The sequence below is a fragment of the Tenrec ecaudatus genome, chromosome 4 (assembly GCF_050624435.1).
Source record: "Tenrec ecaudatus isolate mTenEca1 chromosome 4, mTenEca1.hap1, whole genome shotgun sequence".
In the NCBI taxonomy this organism is placed as follows: Eukaryota; Metazoa; Chordata; class Mammalia; order Afrosoricida; family Tenrecidae; genus Tenrec; species Tenrec ecaudatus.
In genome coordinates, this window is record NC_134533.1 from 59356865 (window position 1) to 59379267 (window position 22403).

At 50.6% G+C, this 22403-nt stretch overlaps 1 protein-coding gene across 2 annotated transcripts in view; it reads left to right on the top strand.

Annotated features, from left to right (window-relative positions):
- GALNT18 (polypeptide N-acetylgalactosaminyltransferase 18) overlaps positions 1–22403 on the top strand; it is a 373528-nt gene that overhangs the window by 166446 nt on the left and 184679 nt on the right. For both annotated transcript variants that reach the window (XM_075548442.1, XM_075548443.1), the window contains exon 2: positions 9536–9728. In XM_075548442.1, coding sequence (XP_075404557.1) covers positions 9536–9728 — 193 coding nt within the window. The remainder of the gene's footprint in view (positions 1–9535; positions 9729–22403) is intronic.

A 22403-nucleotide genomic window follows, 5' to 3' on the forward strand; every position in this document is an offset into this window, starting at 1 on the left:
CAGCCAGATCTCAGCAACCCAGCAAACCTCCTCTCTCAGAAACCCCTTACGCCGGTGCCAGGTCTCCGTCTACAGAACACACCTGCAGCCTGCACGTCAGGCTGACAGGAAGGGACGAGGTGCTGTGCAGGTGGAAGAGGAGGCTGTTATACACAAGCTCCCAAGTCTGCGGCCCCAGGGTCCAGGGAGAGAGCACGGCTCCCGTTCCTCTGCCGTGACAGTCCGTGTACACACACACACACACACATATACACCTACATATTACTCAGCCACACACCCATGGCTACACACAAACACACACACATTTGTGCACTCTCAGCCACACACAGACACACAACACTGCACACACACACACACACAGCTAAATACATAAACTTAGCCACACACATACTCAGTAAGGTAGTTCGTTTATTGTGCCAACCTGGCCGATAAACACATGTGGGGTTAATTGAAGGGCAGTGGGATAAATAGCTTGGTGAGCCTCCCCTTTCAAGTTCTCAGGTCTCCTGCTTTCTGGATGTAGGACCAGGGTGCATCTGCCTTAGCCATTTCCCTGCTTCAGCTGGCAAGGCTCACTTCCTGAAAGACATCCCTGAGGAGAAGTCACATGGACCTACCCTGATCCAGTCCTGGGTGCTGGAGCAGCCGTGTGGAGACCCCTGCCAGCGCTGAGATGCTTACACACTCCCTGATTCACCTTTCCTCCTACAGTCAGCATCATTGCTTGTGCTTTGTGAGATGGAGGAGGACATTGTGGACTGGTGTCAGACACATGGGTTAATGGTGGACTCGTGGGTTTGGGCAGCACTGGGTTGGGATGTTTTCTTGATATGCACTTAACCTTTATATAAATCTCTCTCTTACACATATGAGTTTCTGTGGATTTGTTTCTCTAAAGTACCCAGACTAACACATCCACTACACACACACACACACACACACCCATATATGTAATCTCAACCACACACATACAAGACTGCACACACACACACCCAGCGTCAGCTAGAGAAGCCTGCAGCAGCCCGCAAAAGACTTGTCCTGTAGCTGATTCTTCTGTTCCCAAGGGGCTTCTCGCCGCATGTAGCAAGACCATTCAAAATGTGTACTTTCAAAGATGAGAGGAGGATGCTTGTAGAAGCAGACTTGTCAGAAGCCATAGTCTAGTACGTTCCTCCTGGGAAACAGCTGGCATCTGCGTCTTTCAGTGGAGAGGGGGGATACAAGCTGAGCTCGGAGGCTACTGTGTCTCCCCACATGCCCTGGATGGCCAGCTGGGCAGCCCTGGGCCTGGTGCCCATCAAGCCCAGCAGACGGCTCCAGGACAACGTTTCCTGACTGTCCTCGGCTGTAGCGTTCCCAGCACAGCTGTCCTGCAGCAGGAGAAGCAGATTTGTCCTTCACAAAAAGTTAGCAGACAGCCCCCGCCCCCTTCAGCCCCAGCTCCTGCCGGACCAGGAAAAGGCTTTGAAACCCTGTCAAAGAAGCCGCCAAAGAAAATAGGCCATTTTCAAACAAAATCCATTTCTCAAGCATGACGGCAAAAATATTTAGCACATGAAAGATGTGAAACCTTTGTGATGTCTCAACAGCCTGGATTAGAAATGCAGTGTGCGTCCTGTGGAGTGTGCACAAGTACCTCTAATGCCTGGGATCTCTGAAGGGGGACGGGAACCAGTCCTTCCCAACCTGCAGATTCTTATTTTACCAACCCAGTGGTTCTGCTTGGGGACCTGAGGCAGAGGAAGGAGGCGGCCTGGCCTTCAAAGCAAAGGCTTTGAACAAAGAAACTGGAAATACCCGGGACCCGGTGAACAGGGGGCCTGCGCTTATCTAGCTCCGTCAGCCCCGGGCTTTGAATGGCGCTCACGTCCTCCATGCCTCGTACACAAGGCGGGTGAGGCCTCTCCTCTTCCTTTAGTGGCTCTCAGGACACTGCACTGGTCCTTCCTCCGCCCACTGGGTAACTCTATCATCAGGCGTTCTGCCAGTTAGGCCCCCAGGTCCCTCTCACACCACCCTCCCCACCACCACACAACTGTACAACACAAGACGGGGTCAGCTCCCTGAGCTGTGACTTCAGGAAGGTTGGCTCCACTTTAACCTCCGTCTCTTGGCCCCATTGAAGAGCAGTGGGATGAAGACCCGGAAGGGCTGGCCTGGGGGAAGGGCACGGTGGCGCTGGGGCTGGGCTGGGTCATCTGCTTCTTGCTAGCTTTGCCCCACTGCATTTCCTGTCAGTGTGCCGCTCAGCACCATGGGTGGGAAGGCCTCCCAAGTGGGGACATCGCACAAAACCATAGCCCAGGGGAACCACGGGGATCGTCCAGCGAGCTCTGTGCTTCACATCCCTATAGTTTGCACATCTAGCATATACCCAGGAGCCCCTAGTGGCTGGCGGTGCTTACAGGTTGGGCTGCTAACTGCAAGATCTTCATTTGGAAACCACCAGTCGCGCTGAGGGAGAAAGAGTGGGCTTTCAACTCTGGTAAAGAGCTTCCATCTCATAAACCCACAGGGACAGTCCTACCCTGTCCTAATGGGACCCTTTGAATCAGAACTGATTCCGTGGCAGTGAGTTTGGGCTTGAGTACTCTCCTCTCTCTCTCTCTCTCTCTCTCTCTCTCTCTCTCTCTCTCTCTCTCTCTCTCTCTCTCTCTCTCTCTCTCTCACACACATACACACACACTCTCTCTCTCTCTCTCTTGCTCTCTCTCTCACACACATACACTCATACACATTCTCTCTCTCTCTCTCTCACACACACACATTCTCTCTCCCTCTCTCTCACACACACACACACACTTTCTCTCACACATACACACACACATTCTCTCTCTCTCTCACACACACACATTCTCTCTCTCTCACACATATTCTCTCTCTCTCTCTTTCTCTCTCTCTCTCACACACACACACACACACACACACATTCTTTCTCTCTCTCTCCCCCCCTCTCTCTCTCTCTCACACACACACAGAGCAGCAGTATTTAGCCTTACCATGTCCAGCATAATCCCCTTATTCTATTTTATGCTATAATATTCTATTTAAGAGGAATGCTGTCACAACCCAGTAAATGGATTCTATGACTTACTGGTCAGCTGTGACCCACATTTGGGGAAACACTGATTTAGCCCAGTGGATCGTATCTATAAACGAATGCATTCTGCTCCGGATCCTGGAAGGTGATACCCCTGTCCCACCAATGGAAGATAAGTTCTCTAAGCCAGTGGATTTTGAAAGATTCTGTGCAGTTTGGCCCAGGGAGACCCTGCATAGGGTGTAGGGGCTCTTTAGCCCCTTTTAGCAAAGTGGCTGTAGTATCATGTTTATGTATTGGGATGCCACACAAGAACCCCTTCAAAGGTGGGTTTGAACACGAACTTGTACTCCACAACCCAGTGAGGTCATGTCTCCTTTCTGCGGGAACAGGATGAGGCAGAGGCTCTCATTCCACAAAAACAAAAACAAACAAACAAACAAAACCGGAAGTGACTTGCTGAAGCTGACAGAAGAGGCCAAGTTGGGCAGAGAGCGGGTGAGGGGACGGCAGGAGGGGAGACCTGGGGCAGGGTTTTTGTGGGGTTTTCAGACTGGCGCTTGCATTTCCCCAAGGTCCAGTGAGGAGGACACACAGGGTCCACTGGGAGAGGCTGGTCCTTGGCTTTGGGTTAGGTTGTTGCTAGATTCCATGTGGAGAAAGGTCTTACCTGCTGGGAGTCAAGAGACCTGCTTAATGTCTCCATGTGCCATCAGTGAGTAAAAGGTAGGGAATAAACTGGCAATCTCTGACCACGGATAGAATCTTCAGAAGAGATTAGTCATCATGTTTAACCTGCGGTCCAGGAGGTGGGAGGCCTTGGCACCCTGTGTGACCACGCATGCCCATTGGGGAGGAGGGAGGGAGAGGAGGTTCTGCTGGCTCTTCCACACCTACAAGGAGAACTACACCAGGCACTGCTGCCCCAGTTTAGGTCACCCAGGCGTAATAAGCAGAACTCTTCCCAGGCCCATGGGGCTCCTGCCTACAGCCACTGGCCTTGGCTCTCTAGAGTCCTTACTTAACCTAGATTCAGGCACAGGAGCAGAGGCCTTGTGAGGGCGGCTCTGTCTAGCTCCCAGCAAGACTCCTGGAACACAGCAGGGGCTGCCAGGCCTATCGGTTGGTTGGCTGCCTCGAGGCATTCTGAAGGCCACCACACAGTGTCCTGGTTAAGCTCCATGTCCTGGACTTCCAGCTCTCAGAGGGTTGCAGCCACCCAGGAGGTGCCCAGGTAGGAGTACACTCTTGCACACAGGCATGCACGCAGAAGCTCTCCGCTAGGTCACTGCTAACCCATGATCTCAAGTTGCCTGGGGACAAAGCAACAGCGGCAGCAACTGCAACAACAGCCACAACAGCAACACGAACTATGGATGCCCAGGCCCTAGGCCCAGACCAACAGAATCAGCTTCTCTGGCACCCGGCTCAGCATCTTCCTTTTATGTCATGCCTATCCTCAGAGCAATTCCAGTGTGCAGCCGAGAAGCCCTGGGTTGGAGTACCGGTTTCCATTCTCCAATGTATACACAGAATCACCTGGCCAGTTGGCCAAACATTCACCAGAGCCATTCCAGCCCCAGAGATCCCAGAGCAGAAGGTCTGGGAAGGGTAATTCTTAACAAGTCAGAAGGACAGAAAAATCCACCCTTCCCTAACCAACAGAACGTTGTGTCAGCTCTAAACCGTTCAGATCCCAAATAACAAAGGGGCCTGTGTTAGTCTGGGTAGACTAGAGAAACAAATTCATAGACACTTATATGTATATAAGAAAGCACTTTATATACAAGAGAAATTGAGTATTGAGGAACATGCCAATCCAGTCCAGATCAAGTCCATAAGCCCGATATTAGACCATATGTCTGATACCGATCTATAAATTCCTCTTCAGGCTTACGCAATACGAAACACACGCAATGACACTGAATGCAGGAAGATCACAAGCCACTGGGTGGAAAGTCTTATAGATCCAGTAGCAGTGGAAGCATCTCAGAGCTGGCAGGAGTCTCCACGTGGCTCCTTCAGCTCCAGGGCTGGAGCGTAGCTGCATGTGTCTTATCAGCTGCAATGTCTCCCAGGGAGTGAGCCTGGGCCCTCCAGTGAGCTATTTCTTTCCTTAGCGCCTAAATGAAGTCATGAAGCTACGACCTGATTGACAGGCTAAACTCCACCCTTTCACCCTTAATCCTCTCAAATTGACACCAGATTCTATAACTACCACAGGGCCCTTTGTGTTTTGTTCCCTGCACAAATGCTGTCCTCCCTTTGAGATGTCATGCATTTTCCACGGAACACCAGCAGCGACTCCTTCAGATGCCACAAGGCCTCATCATGGCCTTCTTGGAGTTTTCATAACTGGTGTTGGCGATCTGGTTCCCTCTCACCTGCTGAGCACCGTGAGAGACTGTCAAAGGCCCCTCACCCCCAGGCCATCTATAAAGGGTCTTGGGTGCATCCAGTATGCAAAAATCTTCTCAATGTTCTAGCTGTAGTGGTCTCCCGCCCCCCAACTGGCTGGTCCCCCCTTTTCCTTCTTTCCCTATAGCGCTCATACACAGTCAAGTCTTACTTTAAGATGCCAAGTCTCTTGTCTATACTGCAAGCTTCCTGGGGACTCTGGTGAACCCGCTCTGAGATGGGGATTAATAAAAGGCCCCAACTGCTGGGAGGATGCCAAAGCACTGGGTCACTCCTGGACTCTTCCCATGGCCCCCACTTCCCCGAGTCACCCCTAGGCAGGATTCTTAGCAGTGGGCCCTTTTCAAATTGTGGGTATTCTGGCTTGCTCTCACCCTTCAAGGACACTTGGATTGGTGAGCATCGGTAGGGCTGATGTGGTTGGTGTGGCCGATGCTGCGGTGTGAGGGATGGGCTCAAGGAACAGACGAGTTCACAGGCTGCCTACCTGGGAAGCTTACACTGTCCGTTCATCAGTGCACTCTAGCAGAGCCTTCCCCATTTCGAAGAGCCACCTGCGGGGTAGATGGTCATGTAGACAGATGGACACACCGCTGCTCCCAGGGCTGGGGAGGGAGGGAAAGGTTGGCACAGCTGTGCCTTCCACAGCAGGGCCAGCAGATCACCATGCTCTGCAGTCCTGTCCCTGTGCCCATGTCAATTGGGAGGATATATCTTTTCCCTGCTCCTGGGAGCCTGGAAAAGCAGTCTGGGCTGCTCTAAACAAATTGGAGCAAGTCTGCTTTTGCCTGTGTGACGGTCCCAGACAGCACAGAACTAATGAAGGCCTCAAACCACGGACCAGACAGTTCCCAGTGACATCACAGAGGAGCAGATGAAAGGCTACAGGGCGCCTCTGGAAACCTGGCCCTCATTAGAGACAGGCTCAGGCCTTCACAGCAACAGGCAGGCCTCACCAGTGCCACACATCTTTTTAGAGATAACAAGCGCCAGCAAGATCACAAGCGCCAGCAAGATCCTGCCAGCAGGCCCCCGGAGGGAGAACACTTGGTGCCCCTCCAGGTCCTGCAAGGTAGCTTTGGGTGGGCCACCCCGACCTGGTCTTAGCAATGCATGCAGAGTTTGCATGTTGGTCTTTTGTTTGCACTCAGATCTGCTCAATAGATTTGTGTGGCCTTCCTTAGCCTTAAGAAACGGAGGTAGCCAACATAACATGCGATGTGTTTGTGGATTTTGGAGGGGAATGCGCATATATTCTAGCCCATTGTTCCGTAAAGGTTAGGGCCACTGTGTAGGGAGATAGGTTTCTGGGGATTAAATATCATCTACTCCATTTCCTTCGCTGAGCACTGTTAGCTTCTTATCCCCTCAGGGCCTCACTGTCCTTATATAAAACACGAGGATGGTACCAGTTCCTGCCTACAGCCCGAGATGAGTGGATAGCGTCAGGAGGAGGAAGTAGTGAGAACCTTAGCTCCTCGACACTGAAGACCTGGAGCCCTCCTCCTTCTCCAGCCTGCGTCTCTAAGCCAACCTGGCAGGTGTGCTATGTGCCTGTTGGCTCCCCACAGCAGCCCAGCAGGTCTTCCAAGCCTGCTTCTCTTGTTCCTGACAGGCTTCTCCTTTTTTCTCTCTCTGTCTCTTGCCAGGCTCCAGACTCCATCTCTTATCTTTATCGCTTGTAAAAATCACACCTTATTTATAAACATGAGCGTGGAAAGCATCTCTAGCTGGTTCTAACCTTGAATGGTTTACCTGCTGTGTTAGACCAGGTTGACTAAAGAAACACATCCAGAGACACTCCTACGTGTTTAAAGGAGAACTTTATATCAAAGAGCAATTTTATATTGAGAAAACATCCCAGTCCAGTCCAGATCAAGTCCAATATTACTCCATGTGTCCAGTATGGGTCCATAAACTCCTCTTTAGACTCATGCAGCACATGCAATGATGTTGAATGCAGGAAGATCACAGGTCGGTAGGGGGAAAGTCTTGTGGATCCAGTCGTGGTGGAAGCATCTCAGCGTTAGCATGGATCTCCGTGTGGTCCCTCCAGCTCCAGGACTCTGGCTGCCACCAGCATGGTTCCATGTGGTTTGTCATTATGATTATGAAGCAGAGAGAGAGAGAGTGAAGAGAGGAAATTCCCAGAATCCTTATGAGAAGGCCACACCCATCAGGAGGCATGGGGCTGTGACCTGATTGACAGGGTAGACTCTGCCCCTTCCCTCTTAATATCTACAAGTTGACCGGAAATCATGCAACTACCGTAACTGCATTATCTTCCAAAGCCCTGACCCATCAGTCTGTGGGCTGTTATTAGCCCCATCAGGAGGAATATAAATGGCCTACCAGACTTTCCTTACTATGTTGTTGTTGTTATTGTTGTTGTTCGGTGCGGCTGATTTGGGTCCAACTCAGCAGAGCAGCCTTACATACAACAGAACAAAACGCTGCCCAGTCCTGTGCCATGTTGCTATGTTTGACCCCATTGCTGCAGCCATTGTGTCAATCTGTCTCATTGGTTGACTTCCTCCTTTTCACCACCCATCTCCATTACCAAGCAGGCTGTCCTTTTCCAGGGATTGGTCCCTGCTGATAACAAGTCCAAAGTGTGTGAGACCATGTCTCACCATCCTGGCTTCTAGAGAGCACTCTGGCTGTACTTCTTCCAAGACAGATTTGTTTGCTCTTCTGCCAGTCCGGGGTACTCTAAATATTCTCCACCCACCAGCACCACAGTTCACAGGCACCGGTTCTCCTGTCTTCCATACGCAAGGTCCAACTTCCACAGGTCTGTGAGGTGAGTGGACCTGCCATGCTTGAGTCAGGTGCACCTTAGTCTTCACAAGGTCATCTTCGGTCTTTCAGACTTTAGAGAGAGATCTAGTGCTGCAGATTTGCCTGATGCGATATGTCATTTCATTTGATTTCCTCACGGATGAGTCCATGAGCATTGATTGTGGGTCCAAGGGAGATGAAATCCTTGGCAACGTCAGTCCTTTCTTCATTTATCATGATGTTGTCCATTGGTACAGTTGTGAGGACTTTGATTTCTTTCCGTTGTGTTATAATCCATACTGAAGGCCATCGTCTAGAACAACACTGGCTTTCATTTATTGTGCCCCCTTTTTCTGAGTTCTGTGCAGGTCTAAGTGTTGGACACATATTATTTATTTAAACATCACAAAATGTCAGGGATGAACATGGCTATTAGTATGTCCACGTTAGAAGTGAGGAAATTGCTATACTGAGAAGCTGAAAATTTGCTTATGTCCCTGCAGCCAGTGAGTGGTGGGGCAGCGATTTCAATCTGTGTCTGTGTTCTAGCACAAAATTCCTCATAAACGAGTCCCGGTGGACCTGAGGGGAGTTGCCCTCACAAAGTCTGCCAGGGGTCGTGGGCGCAGCAGCCCGAGTGAGAGCCAGGCTGGGATGGTGTGACTGTCACCTCACTGTGTCTCAGATTCCCTCTTGTGTTGAGCAGAGCCTGTATGTTACAGGAGGCAGCCTGGGAGCTGGGGCTTCTCCTAGCCTGCCTCCCACCCTGTCACTGCATGGGGCCAGCAAGTTAGATCAGGGGCATGGGGCGGGGGGGTGGAGGGGTGAGCTGGCTGACACTGGACAGAGGTGTCAATCTCCAGTCAGTAATGTTGGATATGGAGCAGGTCCAGGCCTAGTAAGGCATGGGGATATAAGCTCAAGACAGAGCAGAAGACGTCCAAGGGCCCGGAGATAGTATCCCTGGTCTGAAGACAATTTCCTTGACATGGTGGCCAGCTGGAATATTAGGGGATTTTCATTTGATCTCTTGGGAGACTCAAGCATCACATCGGTCAGCTTCTGGGTAGGCCCTGCAGGGTATATTTCTAGATCCCTTGTGCATTGTGGCCGTGGGACGGATGGATACATGGATGGACGGATTCTTGGGAAGCGTGCGATTTTCAGCACCAATCCTCAGGGAGGATGCTAAGAGTCTTCTGCCAAAAGGCAGTTGGTGAAGAAAGGAAAGGGGTTCTCCTGGCTCATGCAGAGGTCAACTCTGATCCTCGGCCTCCTTCTTCCTTCTTTCCACAGAGGCTCCTGCAAAGCCCGAGGAGGCAGAGACCGAGCCCTTCACGGACTCCTCGCTGTTCGCACACTGGGGCCAGGAGCTCAGCCCCGAAGGCCGGCGTGTGGCGCTGAAGCAGTTCCAGTACTACGGCTACAATGCCTACCTCAGCGACCGCCTGCCCCTTGACCGGCCCCTGCCAGACCTCAGACCCAGTGGGTGAGCAGAGTCAGTGCTTGGGCCCTTGGCTGACAACCTGTGGAGGGTGGGCTGGGGTCCCGCAGTGCTGGGGGCAGAGTCAGGACTGGGCGTCTGGACTTCTGGGTTCCTTCCTGCTAGGGTCCATTTCCGCGGCCTGCCTGGGACTAATTGCTCTTCTCTCCAGCCTCAGTTTCTCTATCTGTTAAGCACGGGGAGCACTGCTTTCTTCCTCCCTTTCTTCCACCAGAGTTCTGGAGGATTAATAACCCAATTTACTTCTTAAAGACCGTGGACTCATCTGGCATTCCTATTAATATGTCATTTTAACCCAATTAGGTGTATTTTTATGAACCATTATTTTTTCCTGTAAATTAGTTTTTTTAAAGCCCATCCATCTTCCAGGACTAACAAGTCATTCTGCTTGGCAGAGAAGTCCGTCATGACTTTTCTCTTTGCTACAGGAGGATGTTCCTTTAAGGTTCAGTTAGAATTTTTATTACTTTTAATTATTAAAAATATGAGCACGTTCCACTGCCGGGAAAAAAAATCTCATTAACTTTTGTGAGCACCCCTCACACACACACACACACACACACACACACACACACACACTTCCTTTCCCCTCTCTCTATTTAAAAATGTCCTTAAAGAAGCAAACCGCAAAGTGAGCTTGTGTCTGGGGTGTTCGGGGAGCATTTGGTTTGCTGATTTGGGAGGAAGCTTTAGTTCATAGACATTTATTGCACATCTGCATGCTATACCATTGATGAGGTCGTTCTTGGCCCAGGGAGAACCTGACCCTAGGGATGAGAGTGCAGTAGAGGATCTACCAGGGAAAAGGATATGTTTATTTAATGGATGTCTTCTGAGCCAGGAAGGGGCCCTGGTGGACTAGTGGTTATGTGTTGGGCTGTGATTTGCATGGTCAGCAGTTCGAAACCACCAGCAGCAGCTCCTTGCGAGAGAGACTAAGCTTTCAACTCCCATAAACAGTTACAGGCTGGGAAACCCACAGTGGGTCACTAGGAGTCAGCAATGGCTTGATGGTGAGCCAGGTGGGGCCCTAGTGGTACTGCATTGTTAATCTCGAGAAAAGTGGTTTGAATCCACCAGCCACTTTGAGAGTGAAAGATGATGGTAGCTGCTCATATAAATGTTTCCAGCCTTGGAAACCCTATCTAAGGTATCTAGGCACCAGAACCAACTTGATGGCAGTAGTTTTGTGGTTTGATTTTTAAGCCAGCATCATCTAGGCATGGAGACAGAGCAGTAAACAAAGCAGGTAAAAGTTCCTACTCTCCAGCTCGGTGGGAGCGACAAATAATAAATAAAACAAACAAAATCAATATGTAGCCTGTTAGATGGTGGTAAGGCATGCAAAACTCAACCCCACTGCCAATGAATCGATTCAGACTCTAAGGCTGTACATCATTGCAGGAGCAGAAAGTTCCATCTTTCTTCCGAAGAGCATCTGGTGCGTTTGAAATGCTGACATTAATGTTTAAAATCCTATGCATTTCTGTGATGCTCACCTTTCCCACAGGATCGCTAAAGACAAAATGGGTGCATAAGCAAATGTGGTGAAGAAAGCTGATGGTGCCTGGCTATCAAAAGATATAGCATTTGGGGTCTTAAAGGCTTGAAGATAAACAAGTGGCCATCTAGCAGAGAAGCAACAAAATCCACATGTAAGAAGCACACCAGTCTGTGTGATCATGAGGTATCGATGGGATCACATATCAGGCATCAAAGACCCAGAACAAAAAAATTATATCATTGTGAATGAAGGGGAATGTGGAGTGGAGACCAAAGCCCATCTGTAGACAGTTGGACATCCTCTTACAGAGGGTCTCAAGGAAGAGACAAGCCAGTCAGGGTGAAGTATAGCACTGATGAAACATACAACTTTCCTCTAGTTCTTAAATGATCCCTACCCCCACCAGCCCCCCCAAACTATCATGATCCCAATTCTGCCTTACACTGGTACAAGTAAGAGCTCAAAATGCAGGGAATCCAGGACAGACAAACAACTCCTCAGGACCAATAATGACAGTAGCAATACCAGGAGGGCAAGGGGAAGGTTGGGGGAAAAGGAGGACTGACCACAATGATCTAGATATAACCCCCTCACTGGCGGGGGGGGGGGCAGACAACAGAAAAGTGGGTAAAGGGAGACATCAGTTAGTGTAAGGCATGACAAAAATAATAGTAATTTATAAATTATTAAGGGTTCATATGGGAGGGAGGGTAGGGGAGCAGGAAAAATCAGCTGATACCAAGGACTCAAGTAGAAAAAAATGTTTCGAAAATGATGATGGCAACAAATGTACAAATGTGCTTGACACGATGTGTGTATGTATGGATTGTGATAAGAGCTTTATGAGCTCCCAATAAAATGATTTAAATAAAAAAGAAGACTGAATAGAAAAGCAAAAAGGGGAAAAATCTGATGTAAGGATAATAGAGAAATCTGAAGTAGGAGAAGGAGCTCGGGGTGCCTGTGGGGTGGGGTGGTCCCAAACATTAACAGGGTCAGAGAAGCCCCACGAATTAGATGGCACTGGGGCCATGCCTGGTAAAAGCGAGGAAGCACACCGTGTGGACATTTTGGCCGACCCTCGGCCATCATAGCCTTAATCAGGACCATCCCAGGAGCCCCAATCTGGTCAGCCAGACCTGGCACCAAACACGGGTCTGTGTTGGTTCAAAATTAAAGGGAAACTGATAAGGAAGCTTCGGAAAGGTGTGGGCGGTACCAGTTGCAGCCTGATTTTTTTGCATGCTGGACTTATACAACATCCAAAGTCACAATGTCCTTCTTATTGGGGCATGGCAGGGACGGGCCAGCCAGCAGAACCAACCCCAGCTCGTTGTTGCCATGAAGTCCTTGCTGACTCAGAGTGACCCAGTAGGATGGAGGAAAGCGACCTGGAAACTGGGTCTTCCAGACTCGAGGTCCGGGAAGTCCTGTACCTGAGAGAGGCCAGGGAAGATGGAGGAGACATCATCTGCAGGAAGTCCCTGAGAAGAAGGGCTGTGTGCCGGTGGGGAGGGAGAGCCGGGGAGGCATAAGGTGGAATGCCCAGATGGAGGGTGGAAAGTCACAGGTGGACTTCCACCCCACCAGGCCAGTCAGCCTGGACAGTGCCCTGGGTGCTCTCTCGGGGGCTCACTGCCCCACGGACTCATGCCCATTCGTTTCTGCAAGCCACACTTGTTCTTGCCAAGCAGCCCTGGAAAGGTCTGAGGGGCCTTGTTCTCGCCTGCTCGGTGGGCCTTAATAGGAGAAGGAGGGCCCCCAGCTGGGCTTCAGGACTCTCACATTGCCTTGACCACACTAGGGCCGTCACAGCAGCTCAGGGCAGAGCCTCTGGCAGGTGCTGCTTCCTGCCCTTTGCTTATGCATCTTCAGTGGTTCCTGAGCTTTGTCGATACAGCCGTGCCTTTCTCTGCACTGCCCAATGAAGTCCTGGTCCCTCCCTTCTAGGGGTGAGGATGGGCTGGCCCGCAGGTTCATCAGTGGGCTAGGGTAGAGGGGCAGCTATGACTCAGAATTGACTCAGTGGCAGGGAGTTTGTTTTTGCTGCTTGTTGGGAGTATTCTGTGAGTGTTTTAACTGCTTTGAAAATGCTAACAACCCACACAGTTGGGGAAGATGTACCCCAACTAAAGCATTTTGAGAAAATACTTCTGGTTCTTAGATAATGCTAAATTCCTTATAGGCCAACAATCAGATGTGTTGCTCTTAAAGCTACTGAAATCTTGGGCTGTATTAATATAGGGATATTGACTTAGAAGAAGGAGGTACTGTTTTGTTCTTCTCTGCTACTCAGAGTTGAATCCTAAGGGTATAGAAAACATAGAGCGCATTTAGAGGTGAACACCCCAGCAAATAGAGTATTGTCAAAAGCAGGTGCGATTTCTTCTTATGTTAGAGAGCAACAATTAGAACCCAATTCTTTAAGTTCCAAAGTCAAGTATCCCAATGATAAGCTGGGTGATTTACAGGAAATTAACTCCCTGGTGGGTGCTGCAGGCCAGATCCGGGCTCAGGGAGGATCCGGGCTCAGGGAGATCAGCAGATACCTGACACCACAGGAACGCTGTTTCTCCATCCTGAGCCCTGAGCCAGGCTCTGCTGGAAGGCAAAGTTGGCTGTTTTCCTTATTGCACATCTCCCTGCCACACATTCCTCAGCTCTTGTTGCAAGAGACCTGGCCCACTCACACACAACCCCTCCAATCCCTGATGTGGCTTCTCCATCAGGTCGGCAGCCAACTCTGGGTCCCTGAGCAGCTGTCCCTTTAACTCCAGGGAGCCCATTTCCCCTGGATTTCTAATAAGATGCTTTAGGAACAAAAGGGTCCACTTCCTACCAGTTGTTTCCATTTGAAAGGATGCTTTTCCTTTTTGCCCTACTTGAGAGCTGCATTTGATATAGTGATTCCTTTCTCTAAATTGATGTAGTATCTTGCGGGGTCCCTGCAGCTACGGCTTCAGAATCCCCCTCCTCTGGCTTATTGGATAATCTGGTTGTATTGTTCTGCTCAGGTGCATAGGGAATGTCTGAACCCACTGATTTTATTGCTATGAGATTGTGGTGGAATGTCCACACTGAGCATTCATGGGCCTGTATGCACTCTGCTGCTCATGTGTTCAAATATATTTGCATTAGTTCATGAATTCAATCATTTCCGAGTTTCAACTCTGGGCTGGGCGCAGTGGTAGGCACTGGGTGAGTGAAGTAGAAGTGGCCCTGACTTCATACAGCGTGCGGTCTAGAGTGGACCCTAACATGTATTGAATAACCATGCACAAAACCACTCTGCAGTGTCAGCTAAGTGGCACGGAAGCAAGATGGTAGTGTCTTAAAGGCTGTCTTGGAGGACTCCATGAGAGTCTCCCAGGAGATCTGATTCCAGCTTGGGAGGTGGGGCGAGGCCTTCTGTGCTCGTGTGTGTGTGTGTTTGTGTGTGTGTGCGCGCGCTCTCAGGGAGTGAAGAACTGAACATGCTCAGATGAGCACACGTGGTCGGGGCTCATTGCAGCTGATGCGTGTAGGGAGGCACAGGAGAGAGATTCCTCTGCCGGCAGCCCTTGGAGGAGGGCAGCGTGCTGCAGCGTGTCCCGGAGAACCATCCACGGCATCTCTGATGGTAGCTGCCCGTCTCTGCAGTTCTCTCACCGGCAAAGCCCTGCTGCTCCCCCGCCACCTCTACTACCTGCTCCCCTCCTTCTTGGAGCATGTCACATCCCAGCTTCCCAGGAGAAAGGGCTTACAAGACTGATGATCAACATTGCAAGCTCCAGCCGGGTCGAGCTCCTGTATCAGCCACCATACAGCCCAATAGCCAACTCATGGATCACAGTTTGAAGCTCGGGCAGCACTGGCCCCATCAGTTACAGATCAAATTGTGTGGCCCTGTGGCAGAAAACACAGCAACCTTTATATGAAGGACTTTCAAAAGCTTCATGGAAAAGTCCCATGATCTTTCCATTCCATTCCCCCCACCCAGACTTTTCAAAGCCCCTTAATCAAGGAAGCCACATGGATGGTTGAGCTCAAAGGGATCAATGTGTGGAGAAGACAGGCTGACATTTTGTTCCTAATATGTACATATTTTTTCTGATTGGTTCATGTTATCCTAACAAACTGACTGCATCTTCTCCGTTGTTCATGCAGAATTGGCGGTCAGGAAGTGTCTCTTTCATTGAATCCCTCCCTCAAGCCTCTTAGTTTCTGGGGAAAACACCACACTATCTCCCCAGGTGGATCTCTGGGTAGGATGGGAGGGTAGGTGAGACCTCCGTTTAGCAGGGGTTTATGCTCAGGGCTTTGGGATCCAATGAACCCAGATTGAAGCCCTGGTAAGATGGCGGACTGCTTTATCCCTATTTCCCTCACTTGTGAAAGGGGCACAGTAATGTTCACTGTACATGCGTGTGGGGAGAAATGAAATGCCAAACTACGCAGTCACGGTGTTTGTACATTTTGTTGCAATGGTTTACGGCGCATCGCATGCTCTCAGTAAATGGGAACTACTATTATGACGGTGTGTGGACCTTCTCCATGGCTTCCCGGCTACTGGGTAGTGGGGTGGCAAGCGCCCAGGAGAGTCTTGGCTCCAGAGGGCAGGGAGATAGAGACACCAGCAGCGAGAATGAAGACCTCTACAGTCTGCATGCCTCCCAGGAACGGCAACATTGCTCCTCGCTGCCAGCAGATGGGAAGCTGGCAGGAACGAGTGTCTACCTAAGCTAGGCAGCTCCGGGAGAAGCCAGGAATCTACTCAAGTGAAGCCAGAAGAGGATCGAGTGGGTGTGGTGGGTTCCGAGGCTGCTGTGAGGAAATGGGTGGCTGCAAGGGACAGGAGGACAGTGTCGAAGCTGGGGCCAGGCTGGCTCCCAGAGTTTGTGCTCCACGTGACAAATGGCACGCGTGAACTGTGGCTTCTGGAGCTACTCCGTCTATCAGGAAAGCTTTTTACTGAGAGTGTTACTGTGTTAGGCTGGGCTCTCTAGAGGCAGTTGTGCAAACAGAACAAGAGAATGCTGCATGGTTTAAGGGTGTGTGTCAGGATTGTGTCCTCTCACCATATCTAGTCAGAGTACATGTGGAGCAGATCATCAGAGAAGGTGGATTCTATGAAGAAGAACGTGGCATCAGGACTAGGGGAAAGGTTATTAACAACCTGCAGTGTGCAGATGACGCAACCTTGCTGGCTGAAAGTGAGGAGGACTTGAAGCACTTGCTGATGGAGATGGCAGTCTTCCGTACGCACGCATCCCCACTCAATGTAAAGAAGACCAGGTGCTCACAACTGGACCAATTGGTAAGGTCTAGATAGACAGAGAAGAGATTGAATTTGTCAAGGATTCCATCTTGCTTGGATCTTCAATCAATGCTGACGGAAGCAGCAGTCAAGAGATCAAATGAAGCATTGCATTGGGTAGCTCTACAGCAAAATCTCTCTTTCAGGTGTGGAGAAGTAAGGAGTTACTTTGAGAACTAGGGTACACCTGACCCAAGCCAACGGTCTCATCTGCGTGCGAAAGTGCAGCGTTGGACAGGAACGATGAAGAGGCATGGATGCATTGGGATTGCGGTGCCCATGAAGAATACAGCAAGTAACATGGACTGCTGAAAGAACAAACACATCTGTCTTGAAGAAATTCAGTCAGAGGGCTCCTTAGAAACAAGGATGGTGAGACCTGGTCTCACGGACTTTGGGCATGTTGTCATGAGAGACAAGGAGCTCCTGGAGAAGGACCTCATGCTTGGGACATGGAGGGACAGCAGAGAAGAACAAGGGTCCCTATGAGATGGACGGACAGACGGCGGCAACAACCCATGGGCTCAAACAGCACGGCTCGGTGAGGCTGAGGCGGGGGCAGGCAGTGCTCTGTTCTGTTGTGCACTGGGTCACTGTGAGCTGAAATGGACTCAACCCCCACAAGAAACCACAACACCCGCTGGCTATTCAGAGAGGATCCCATCAGAGTGGACTGCGTTGTGTTAGAATCCTGGCCCCGTCAAGCTGACACCAGCTCTAATGATCACAATCACTAATTTGTTTGGTGGGCCCCTCCTTTCCACACCCAGAGCACTGCGGTAGTTGGATCCTGTTCCCAAGGTGTAACTGGGGAGCCTGTTCCTGATGAATGTCTTCTGGAACATGGTTTATCCCCGCTTCTCCTTTGTACCAAGCTTCCGGTGAAGCGTCTGCCCTTGTAGAGCAGGGTCTGATGAGCAGCATCTGCTGAGGCCAGTGGCAGGAGAGAAGGTGGAGGTACCTGGTGCATCAGGGGAGGTTGGCTACCTGGTGGCTGGAAGCCTGTGGGCAGCAGAGAGACCTCCTCAATTCGATTCCTCCCTGCTCACAGGTCCAGGCACGGAAGCTCAGGTTTCAAGCTGACTCATGAACAACTCAACATCATCTCGGGGAACTTGGCTGAGAGGCTCCCCACGTGCCTGCTCGCTCTCCTCACAGCTCCTTGCGTGTGCGGGGATCGATCTAGTGGGTTTTACCGTGGCCGTCAATCCTGGCTTATTACTCAGTCATATTCCTCCCTTCTCAGGAACGCCTTGCTGTTGTTTTTTTAAGCTCTAGTAGAAAATGGCTCAATTTTGAACAAGAATAAAAGTAAGACAGGAGCTTCAATGGCTTCATTTGACACGAGAATGTGCCTCTCCTCGTATTGAGGAAGGAGGCAGCCTTGTGGAGTGGATGCTTCCACGTCGATGGGCAAATTACACACACAGGCACCGTGGGGCTCCCAGTGGGGGTTTCTCGCCTTCCGTGTGGGAGCTCCAGCCTCTATTCTTGAGTGCAGCTACCTGTCTATCCATAGATCCCCGTCTGTTGCTGTCATACTGCGCAGGTGCCAGCAGAACTTCCAGGCTGAGACAGAGCAGGGAGAGGGGCCTGGGGGTGCGCTTCCCAAACTCAGCCAGTGAAATCCTACAGATCGCAACAATCCAATCAGAAATCTATCCGGGGACACTCGCAGAACCACGCGATGCTTTATTCCATTGTACGCAGGCTGCCGTGACTCAGACTGACTTGAAGGCAGCACGTAAGTCACCTTTGTGCTGTTCTTCAGGCTTCGGCGTCTTCTCCGGGCTAACAAGAAGGGCGGCAGGAGTCCAGAAGTTCACCCCCAGCGCTGGGGAGGAAGGCCGGTCTGTGAGGGCGTGGGCAGCGCTTCAATGGTAGGCGAGGAGGGAATTGGAATGCGTGGGTGGCCAGCATCCCAAAGGATCGAGCGGTCGTGCAGAATGTCTGCGCAGGGCAAACACAACAGGGAAGGCCCCCGCCCCCGTGGCCCGTGCTGGGCTGCGGGGCAACGTGGATGAACGATGGAACCGCGGTGATTGGGCAGGAGTTCGCAGAAGGTCTCCTCTGTGGCATCTCTCGGAGGTGGTCCTTGGGAAGGCCGCAGGCCGGCCTTCTGCAGGCTCTGGGTCTGACAGGGAGGATGGTGACTGACCAGTAGGTACGTGGACAAGGCGCCTTGGTGTCTTTTCTTTCCCTGTCTCCGTGCCTTCTGCTCTCGGCAGTGGAGACACTGTTTCACTGTTAACATGAATAGCCACACAGTGATGACACCTGTGTGCGCGCATGTTGTCATTGTTGTAAGGTGCCCTCCAGCTGGTTCCCACTCATAGCGATCCCTGTGCACAAGGGAATGAAACCCCGCCTGGTCCTGTGTGCAGGTTAGGGAGGGTTGAAAGGTGTATGTCCATTGATTTCTCACAAACGGCCAGGCGCTCTGCAGGACCGTGGGTCGGTAGCAGGGAACAAGATCAGTCCCTGCCCTCAAGAAGCTTGTGGTCTGGTCGTAGGCTGGCCACCTGTCCCAAACTGCTTAGGTCTGAGAGGCCCCCTGCATGTGCGGCTACCCGTGGCAAATTTAGGACATTCCTGAGCAAACCGTGGCCAACCTCTCTCGTTGAGTTGGTGAGGAGAGGCTGTTTCCTGTGGCAGTCGGTGGCAACAACGTGCTGATTTTGAGTAAGTGCAGGTTGGCAGACTCGTTAACAAGAAGTCTTCTCTTCACCACGTGTGAGACAGAAGATCCAGAAATGTCTAGAGAGGCAAAACCTACATGATCACGTCTTCTAACACTTCTGGTCTATGGCCAAGGCCATGGGAAGTCACACGGCAAGGGAAGCAGCTCTGGGACCGGCACCTGGCAGCGCCACCTCCCTTCCCAAGCTCTTTCCCTAGAAGCGATCCTGCCTCGTGCCTCGTGGTCTCCTGCTCACCCGCATCCAGTGTGGGAGAAGGGACCGTGGCGAAGGGATGCCCTGTGATGCAAAGCAAGACCTGCGGCCGCCGTGTGGTTGTTGCACAGAGGGACCCACGTGGCTCCCGGGAGGAAAGAGGAAGGAGAGGGGAGCGTAAGGAGGTCGGGACGTTTGACCTGGAGGGATGGCTTACTGGCTGGCCTATGGAGATGGGGAGCTTCAGGAAACTGTGTGGGGGACTCAGGGTCACATGTTTGGGGAAGAGAGAGGACCGAAGAGGATGAGCCTCCTTCAGATGGAGGAGGATTTTGAGGAAATGAAACAATCTGAGATCCATGGTCCGCATATGCGAGTTGGGCCGTGCATTAGATAAACAGCACTGCCAACCTTCTTGACTTCCTAAAAGATTTATCGAGCGCCTCCTATGTATCCTCCTCCTATGTATCCTACTCCAGCCCAACAGCCAGACAAAGTCCCTGCCATCGGGAGCTTTCATCATCATCGAGGGAGACAGACATAAACATTACAAATCGCTTTTCTATTTGGTTCAGAAGCGTTTTTATATTAAAAACAAACAAAAATAAATAAAAAACCCTGTGCTTAAACATGTCTTGTATAATTTTTTTATAAGAGCGCCTTGTACTCATGTATGAAAATTGTATTAAACAGTTTAGGGAGTGTGTTAGTCTGGGTACTTTAGAGAAACAAATCCATAGAAACTCATGTATAAAAGAGAGTTTTATATAAAGGTTAAGTGCACATCAAGAAAACATCCCAACCCAGTGCTGCCCAAGCCCACAAGTCTAATATTAACCCATTTACCCATATGTTCAACACCAATCCACAAAGTCCTCCTCCATATCACAAAACACACTACGATGCTGACTGCAGGAGGAAAGCCTAATCAGTGAGTGTGTAAGCATCCCAATGCTGGCAGAGATCTCCACAGGGCTGCTCCAGCACCCAGGGCTGCATCGGGGCAGGGTCATGTGGCTCCTCCTCAGGGACGTCCTGTAGGAAGTGAGCCCTGCGAACTAAAGCAGCGAACTGGCCAAAGCAGCTTCACCCTGGTCCAACCATCAGAAAGCAAGAGACCCAAGAATTCAAAAGGCGAGGCTCATTGAGCCATTTATCTCTCCGCCCTTCAATTAATCCCACATGTATTTATCGGCCAGGTTGGTGCAATAAACTAACTACCTCAGGGAGTAATACAAACTTAATAGTTTAGTGCTGGTGGGTGAAAGGCAAGCCATCAGGACTGGGCAGGGCCCTTAGGGAAAGAGACTGACCCAGGGCTCAGAGGCAAGGGGCAAGGTGCCCTCACGGTACACTGCTGACATACCTGGCTGCTCCGTGTCAGGTGGGGGGGGGGTGTCAAACCCCTCCAGCAGCTCTTTGGGAGAAAAACCTGCAGTCTGCTGCTGGGAAGATGACAGCCTAGAAACCCCAGTGGGGCCATTCTGCTGTGGTCACAGAGGGCAACTGGATGGCGCCCAGCAACAGCCAGGGTCAACCCCGTGGTCATATTCAGAATGATAAAGGGAGAAAAGAGTTGTTAGTCTGGGTTGACTAGGGAAACAAATCCATAGAAACTCATATGTGTATAAGAGCGAGTTTTACTTTAAGGAAATATCCCAACCCAGTTCAGTCCAAGCCCATAAGTCTGATATTAGCCCATATATCCGATACCAATTTATAAAGTCTTCTTCAGACTCATGAAACACATGCAATGACACTGAATACAGGACAACACAGGTCAGTGGGTAGAAAATCTTTGGAGCTAGTGGCTTTGTAAGCATCTCAGCGCTGGCAGGGGTCTCCATGTGGCTTTCTGTAGTTCCCAGGGCACGGAGTTTATCGGCGTGGTGCCAGTTGTCGTGTCAGTAGAGATTCCCCTGCCTCCAAGAAGGAATACATTATTTCCCAGAACTCTCAGGAGAAGCTCTTGCCCACACAGTGGCCTCATTGGCTCTCATCTAATTGACAAATAGACTCCACCCCTTCACACTTAATCCTCTCAAATTGACACCACATGATGTAACTATAACAACAATTAACCCTTCACACAGTTGGGCACAATCTGCAGGCCCAAGAACACTGAGGCCACCCCTGGGAAGGATGACAATGAGCCCAAGACAAAGGACACCATCTCCAGTGCTGGCAGAGCTCCCTGTGGGGAGGATGGTGAACACACATGAGTTTGTTGACCTTGATTGAAGATGCTCATCATACTTTTTGAAAAAAAGTAAACATCGCCTGGTGTGAGTTTGACCGCATAGGATGTTACTTATGAAAGCAAGGAGCAAAGAGGTTGGGTGTTCCATGCTTACCTTGGTCATTTAAGGAGCCCTGATGTTCCTACTGAGTAATCCTTGGAATGCTACCTGCAAGGTCAGTGGTTCGAAACCACCGGCCCAGGAGAGATGAAGCAATCTGGTCCCATAAAGAACTATCACCTTGGAAACTCTTTTCCAGGATGGCTATAAATCAGCATTGATTCTATGACAACCGCAGTGGGAATGAGCCCTGTCGGTACAAATGATTAAGTGTTAGGCTGCCAACAGAAAGGTTGGCAGTTCAAACCCACCCAGAAGCTCCAGGGGTGCCAGGCTTGGCAATCTGCTTCCCTAAGATTATAGCCTAGGGCGCTTTTTGAGGCAATTCTACTTCATCCCATGGGATTGTGAAGAATTGAAATGGACTCAATGACACTCAACAACAAGGAAAACCCAGTCGGTGGTCTCGATAGCTGCCTGAGTGCCCGTCAGAAGGAATGATTTGATGGTTGACCATAAATCATATCATTGTTGCTATAAAAATGACATCCTTAACAACAACAAAACTTGGAAAGTGTCCCATGAACTTCAAGATGATATACCAACTTCTTGAAATTCCGTCCCCTCTACCCATCTCCTGCCTCCTTTCAGTGCAGCTGACAGAGC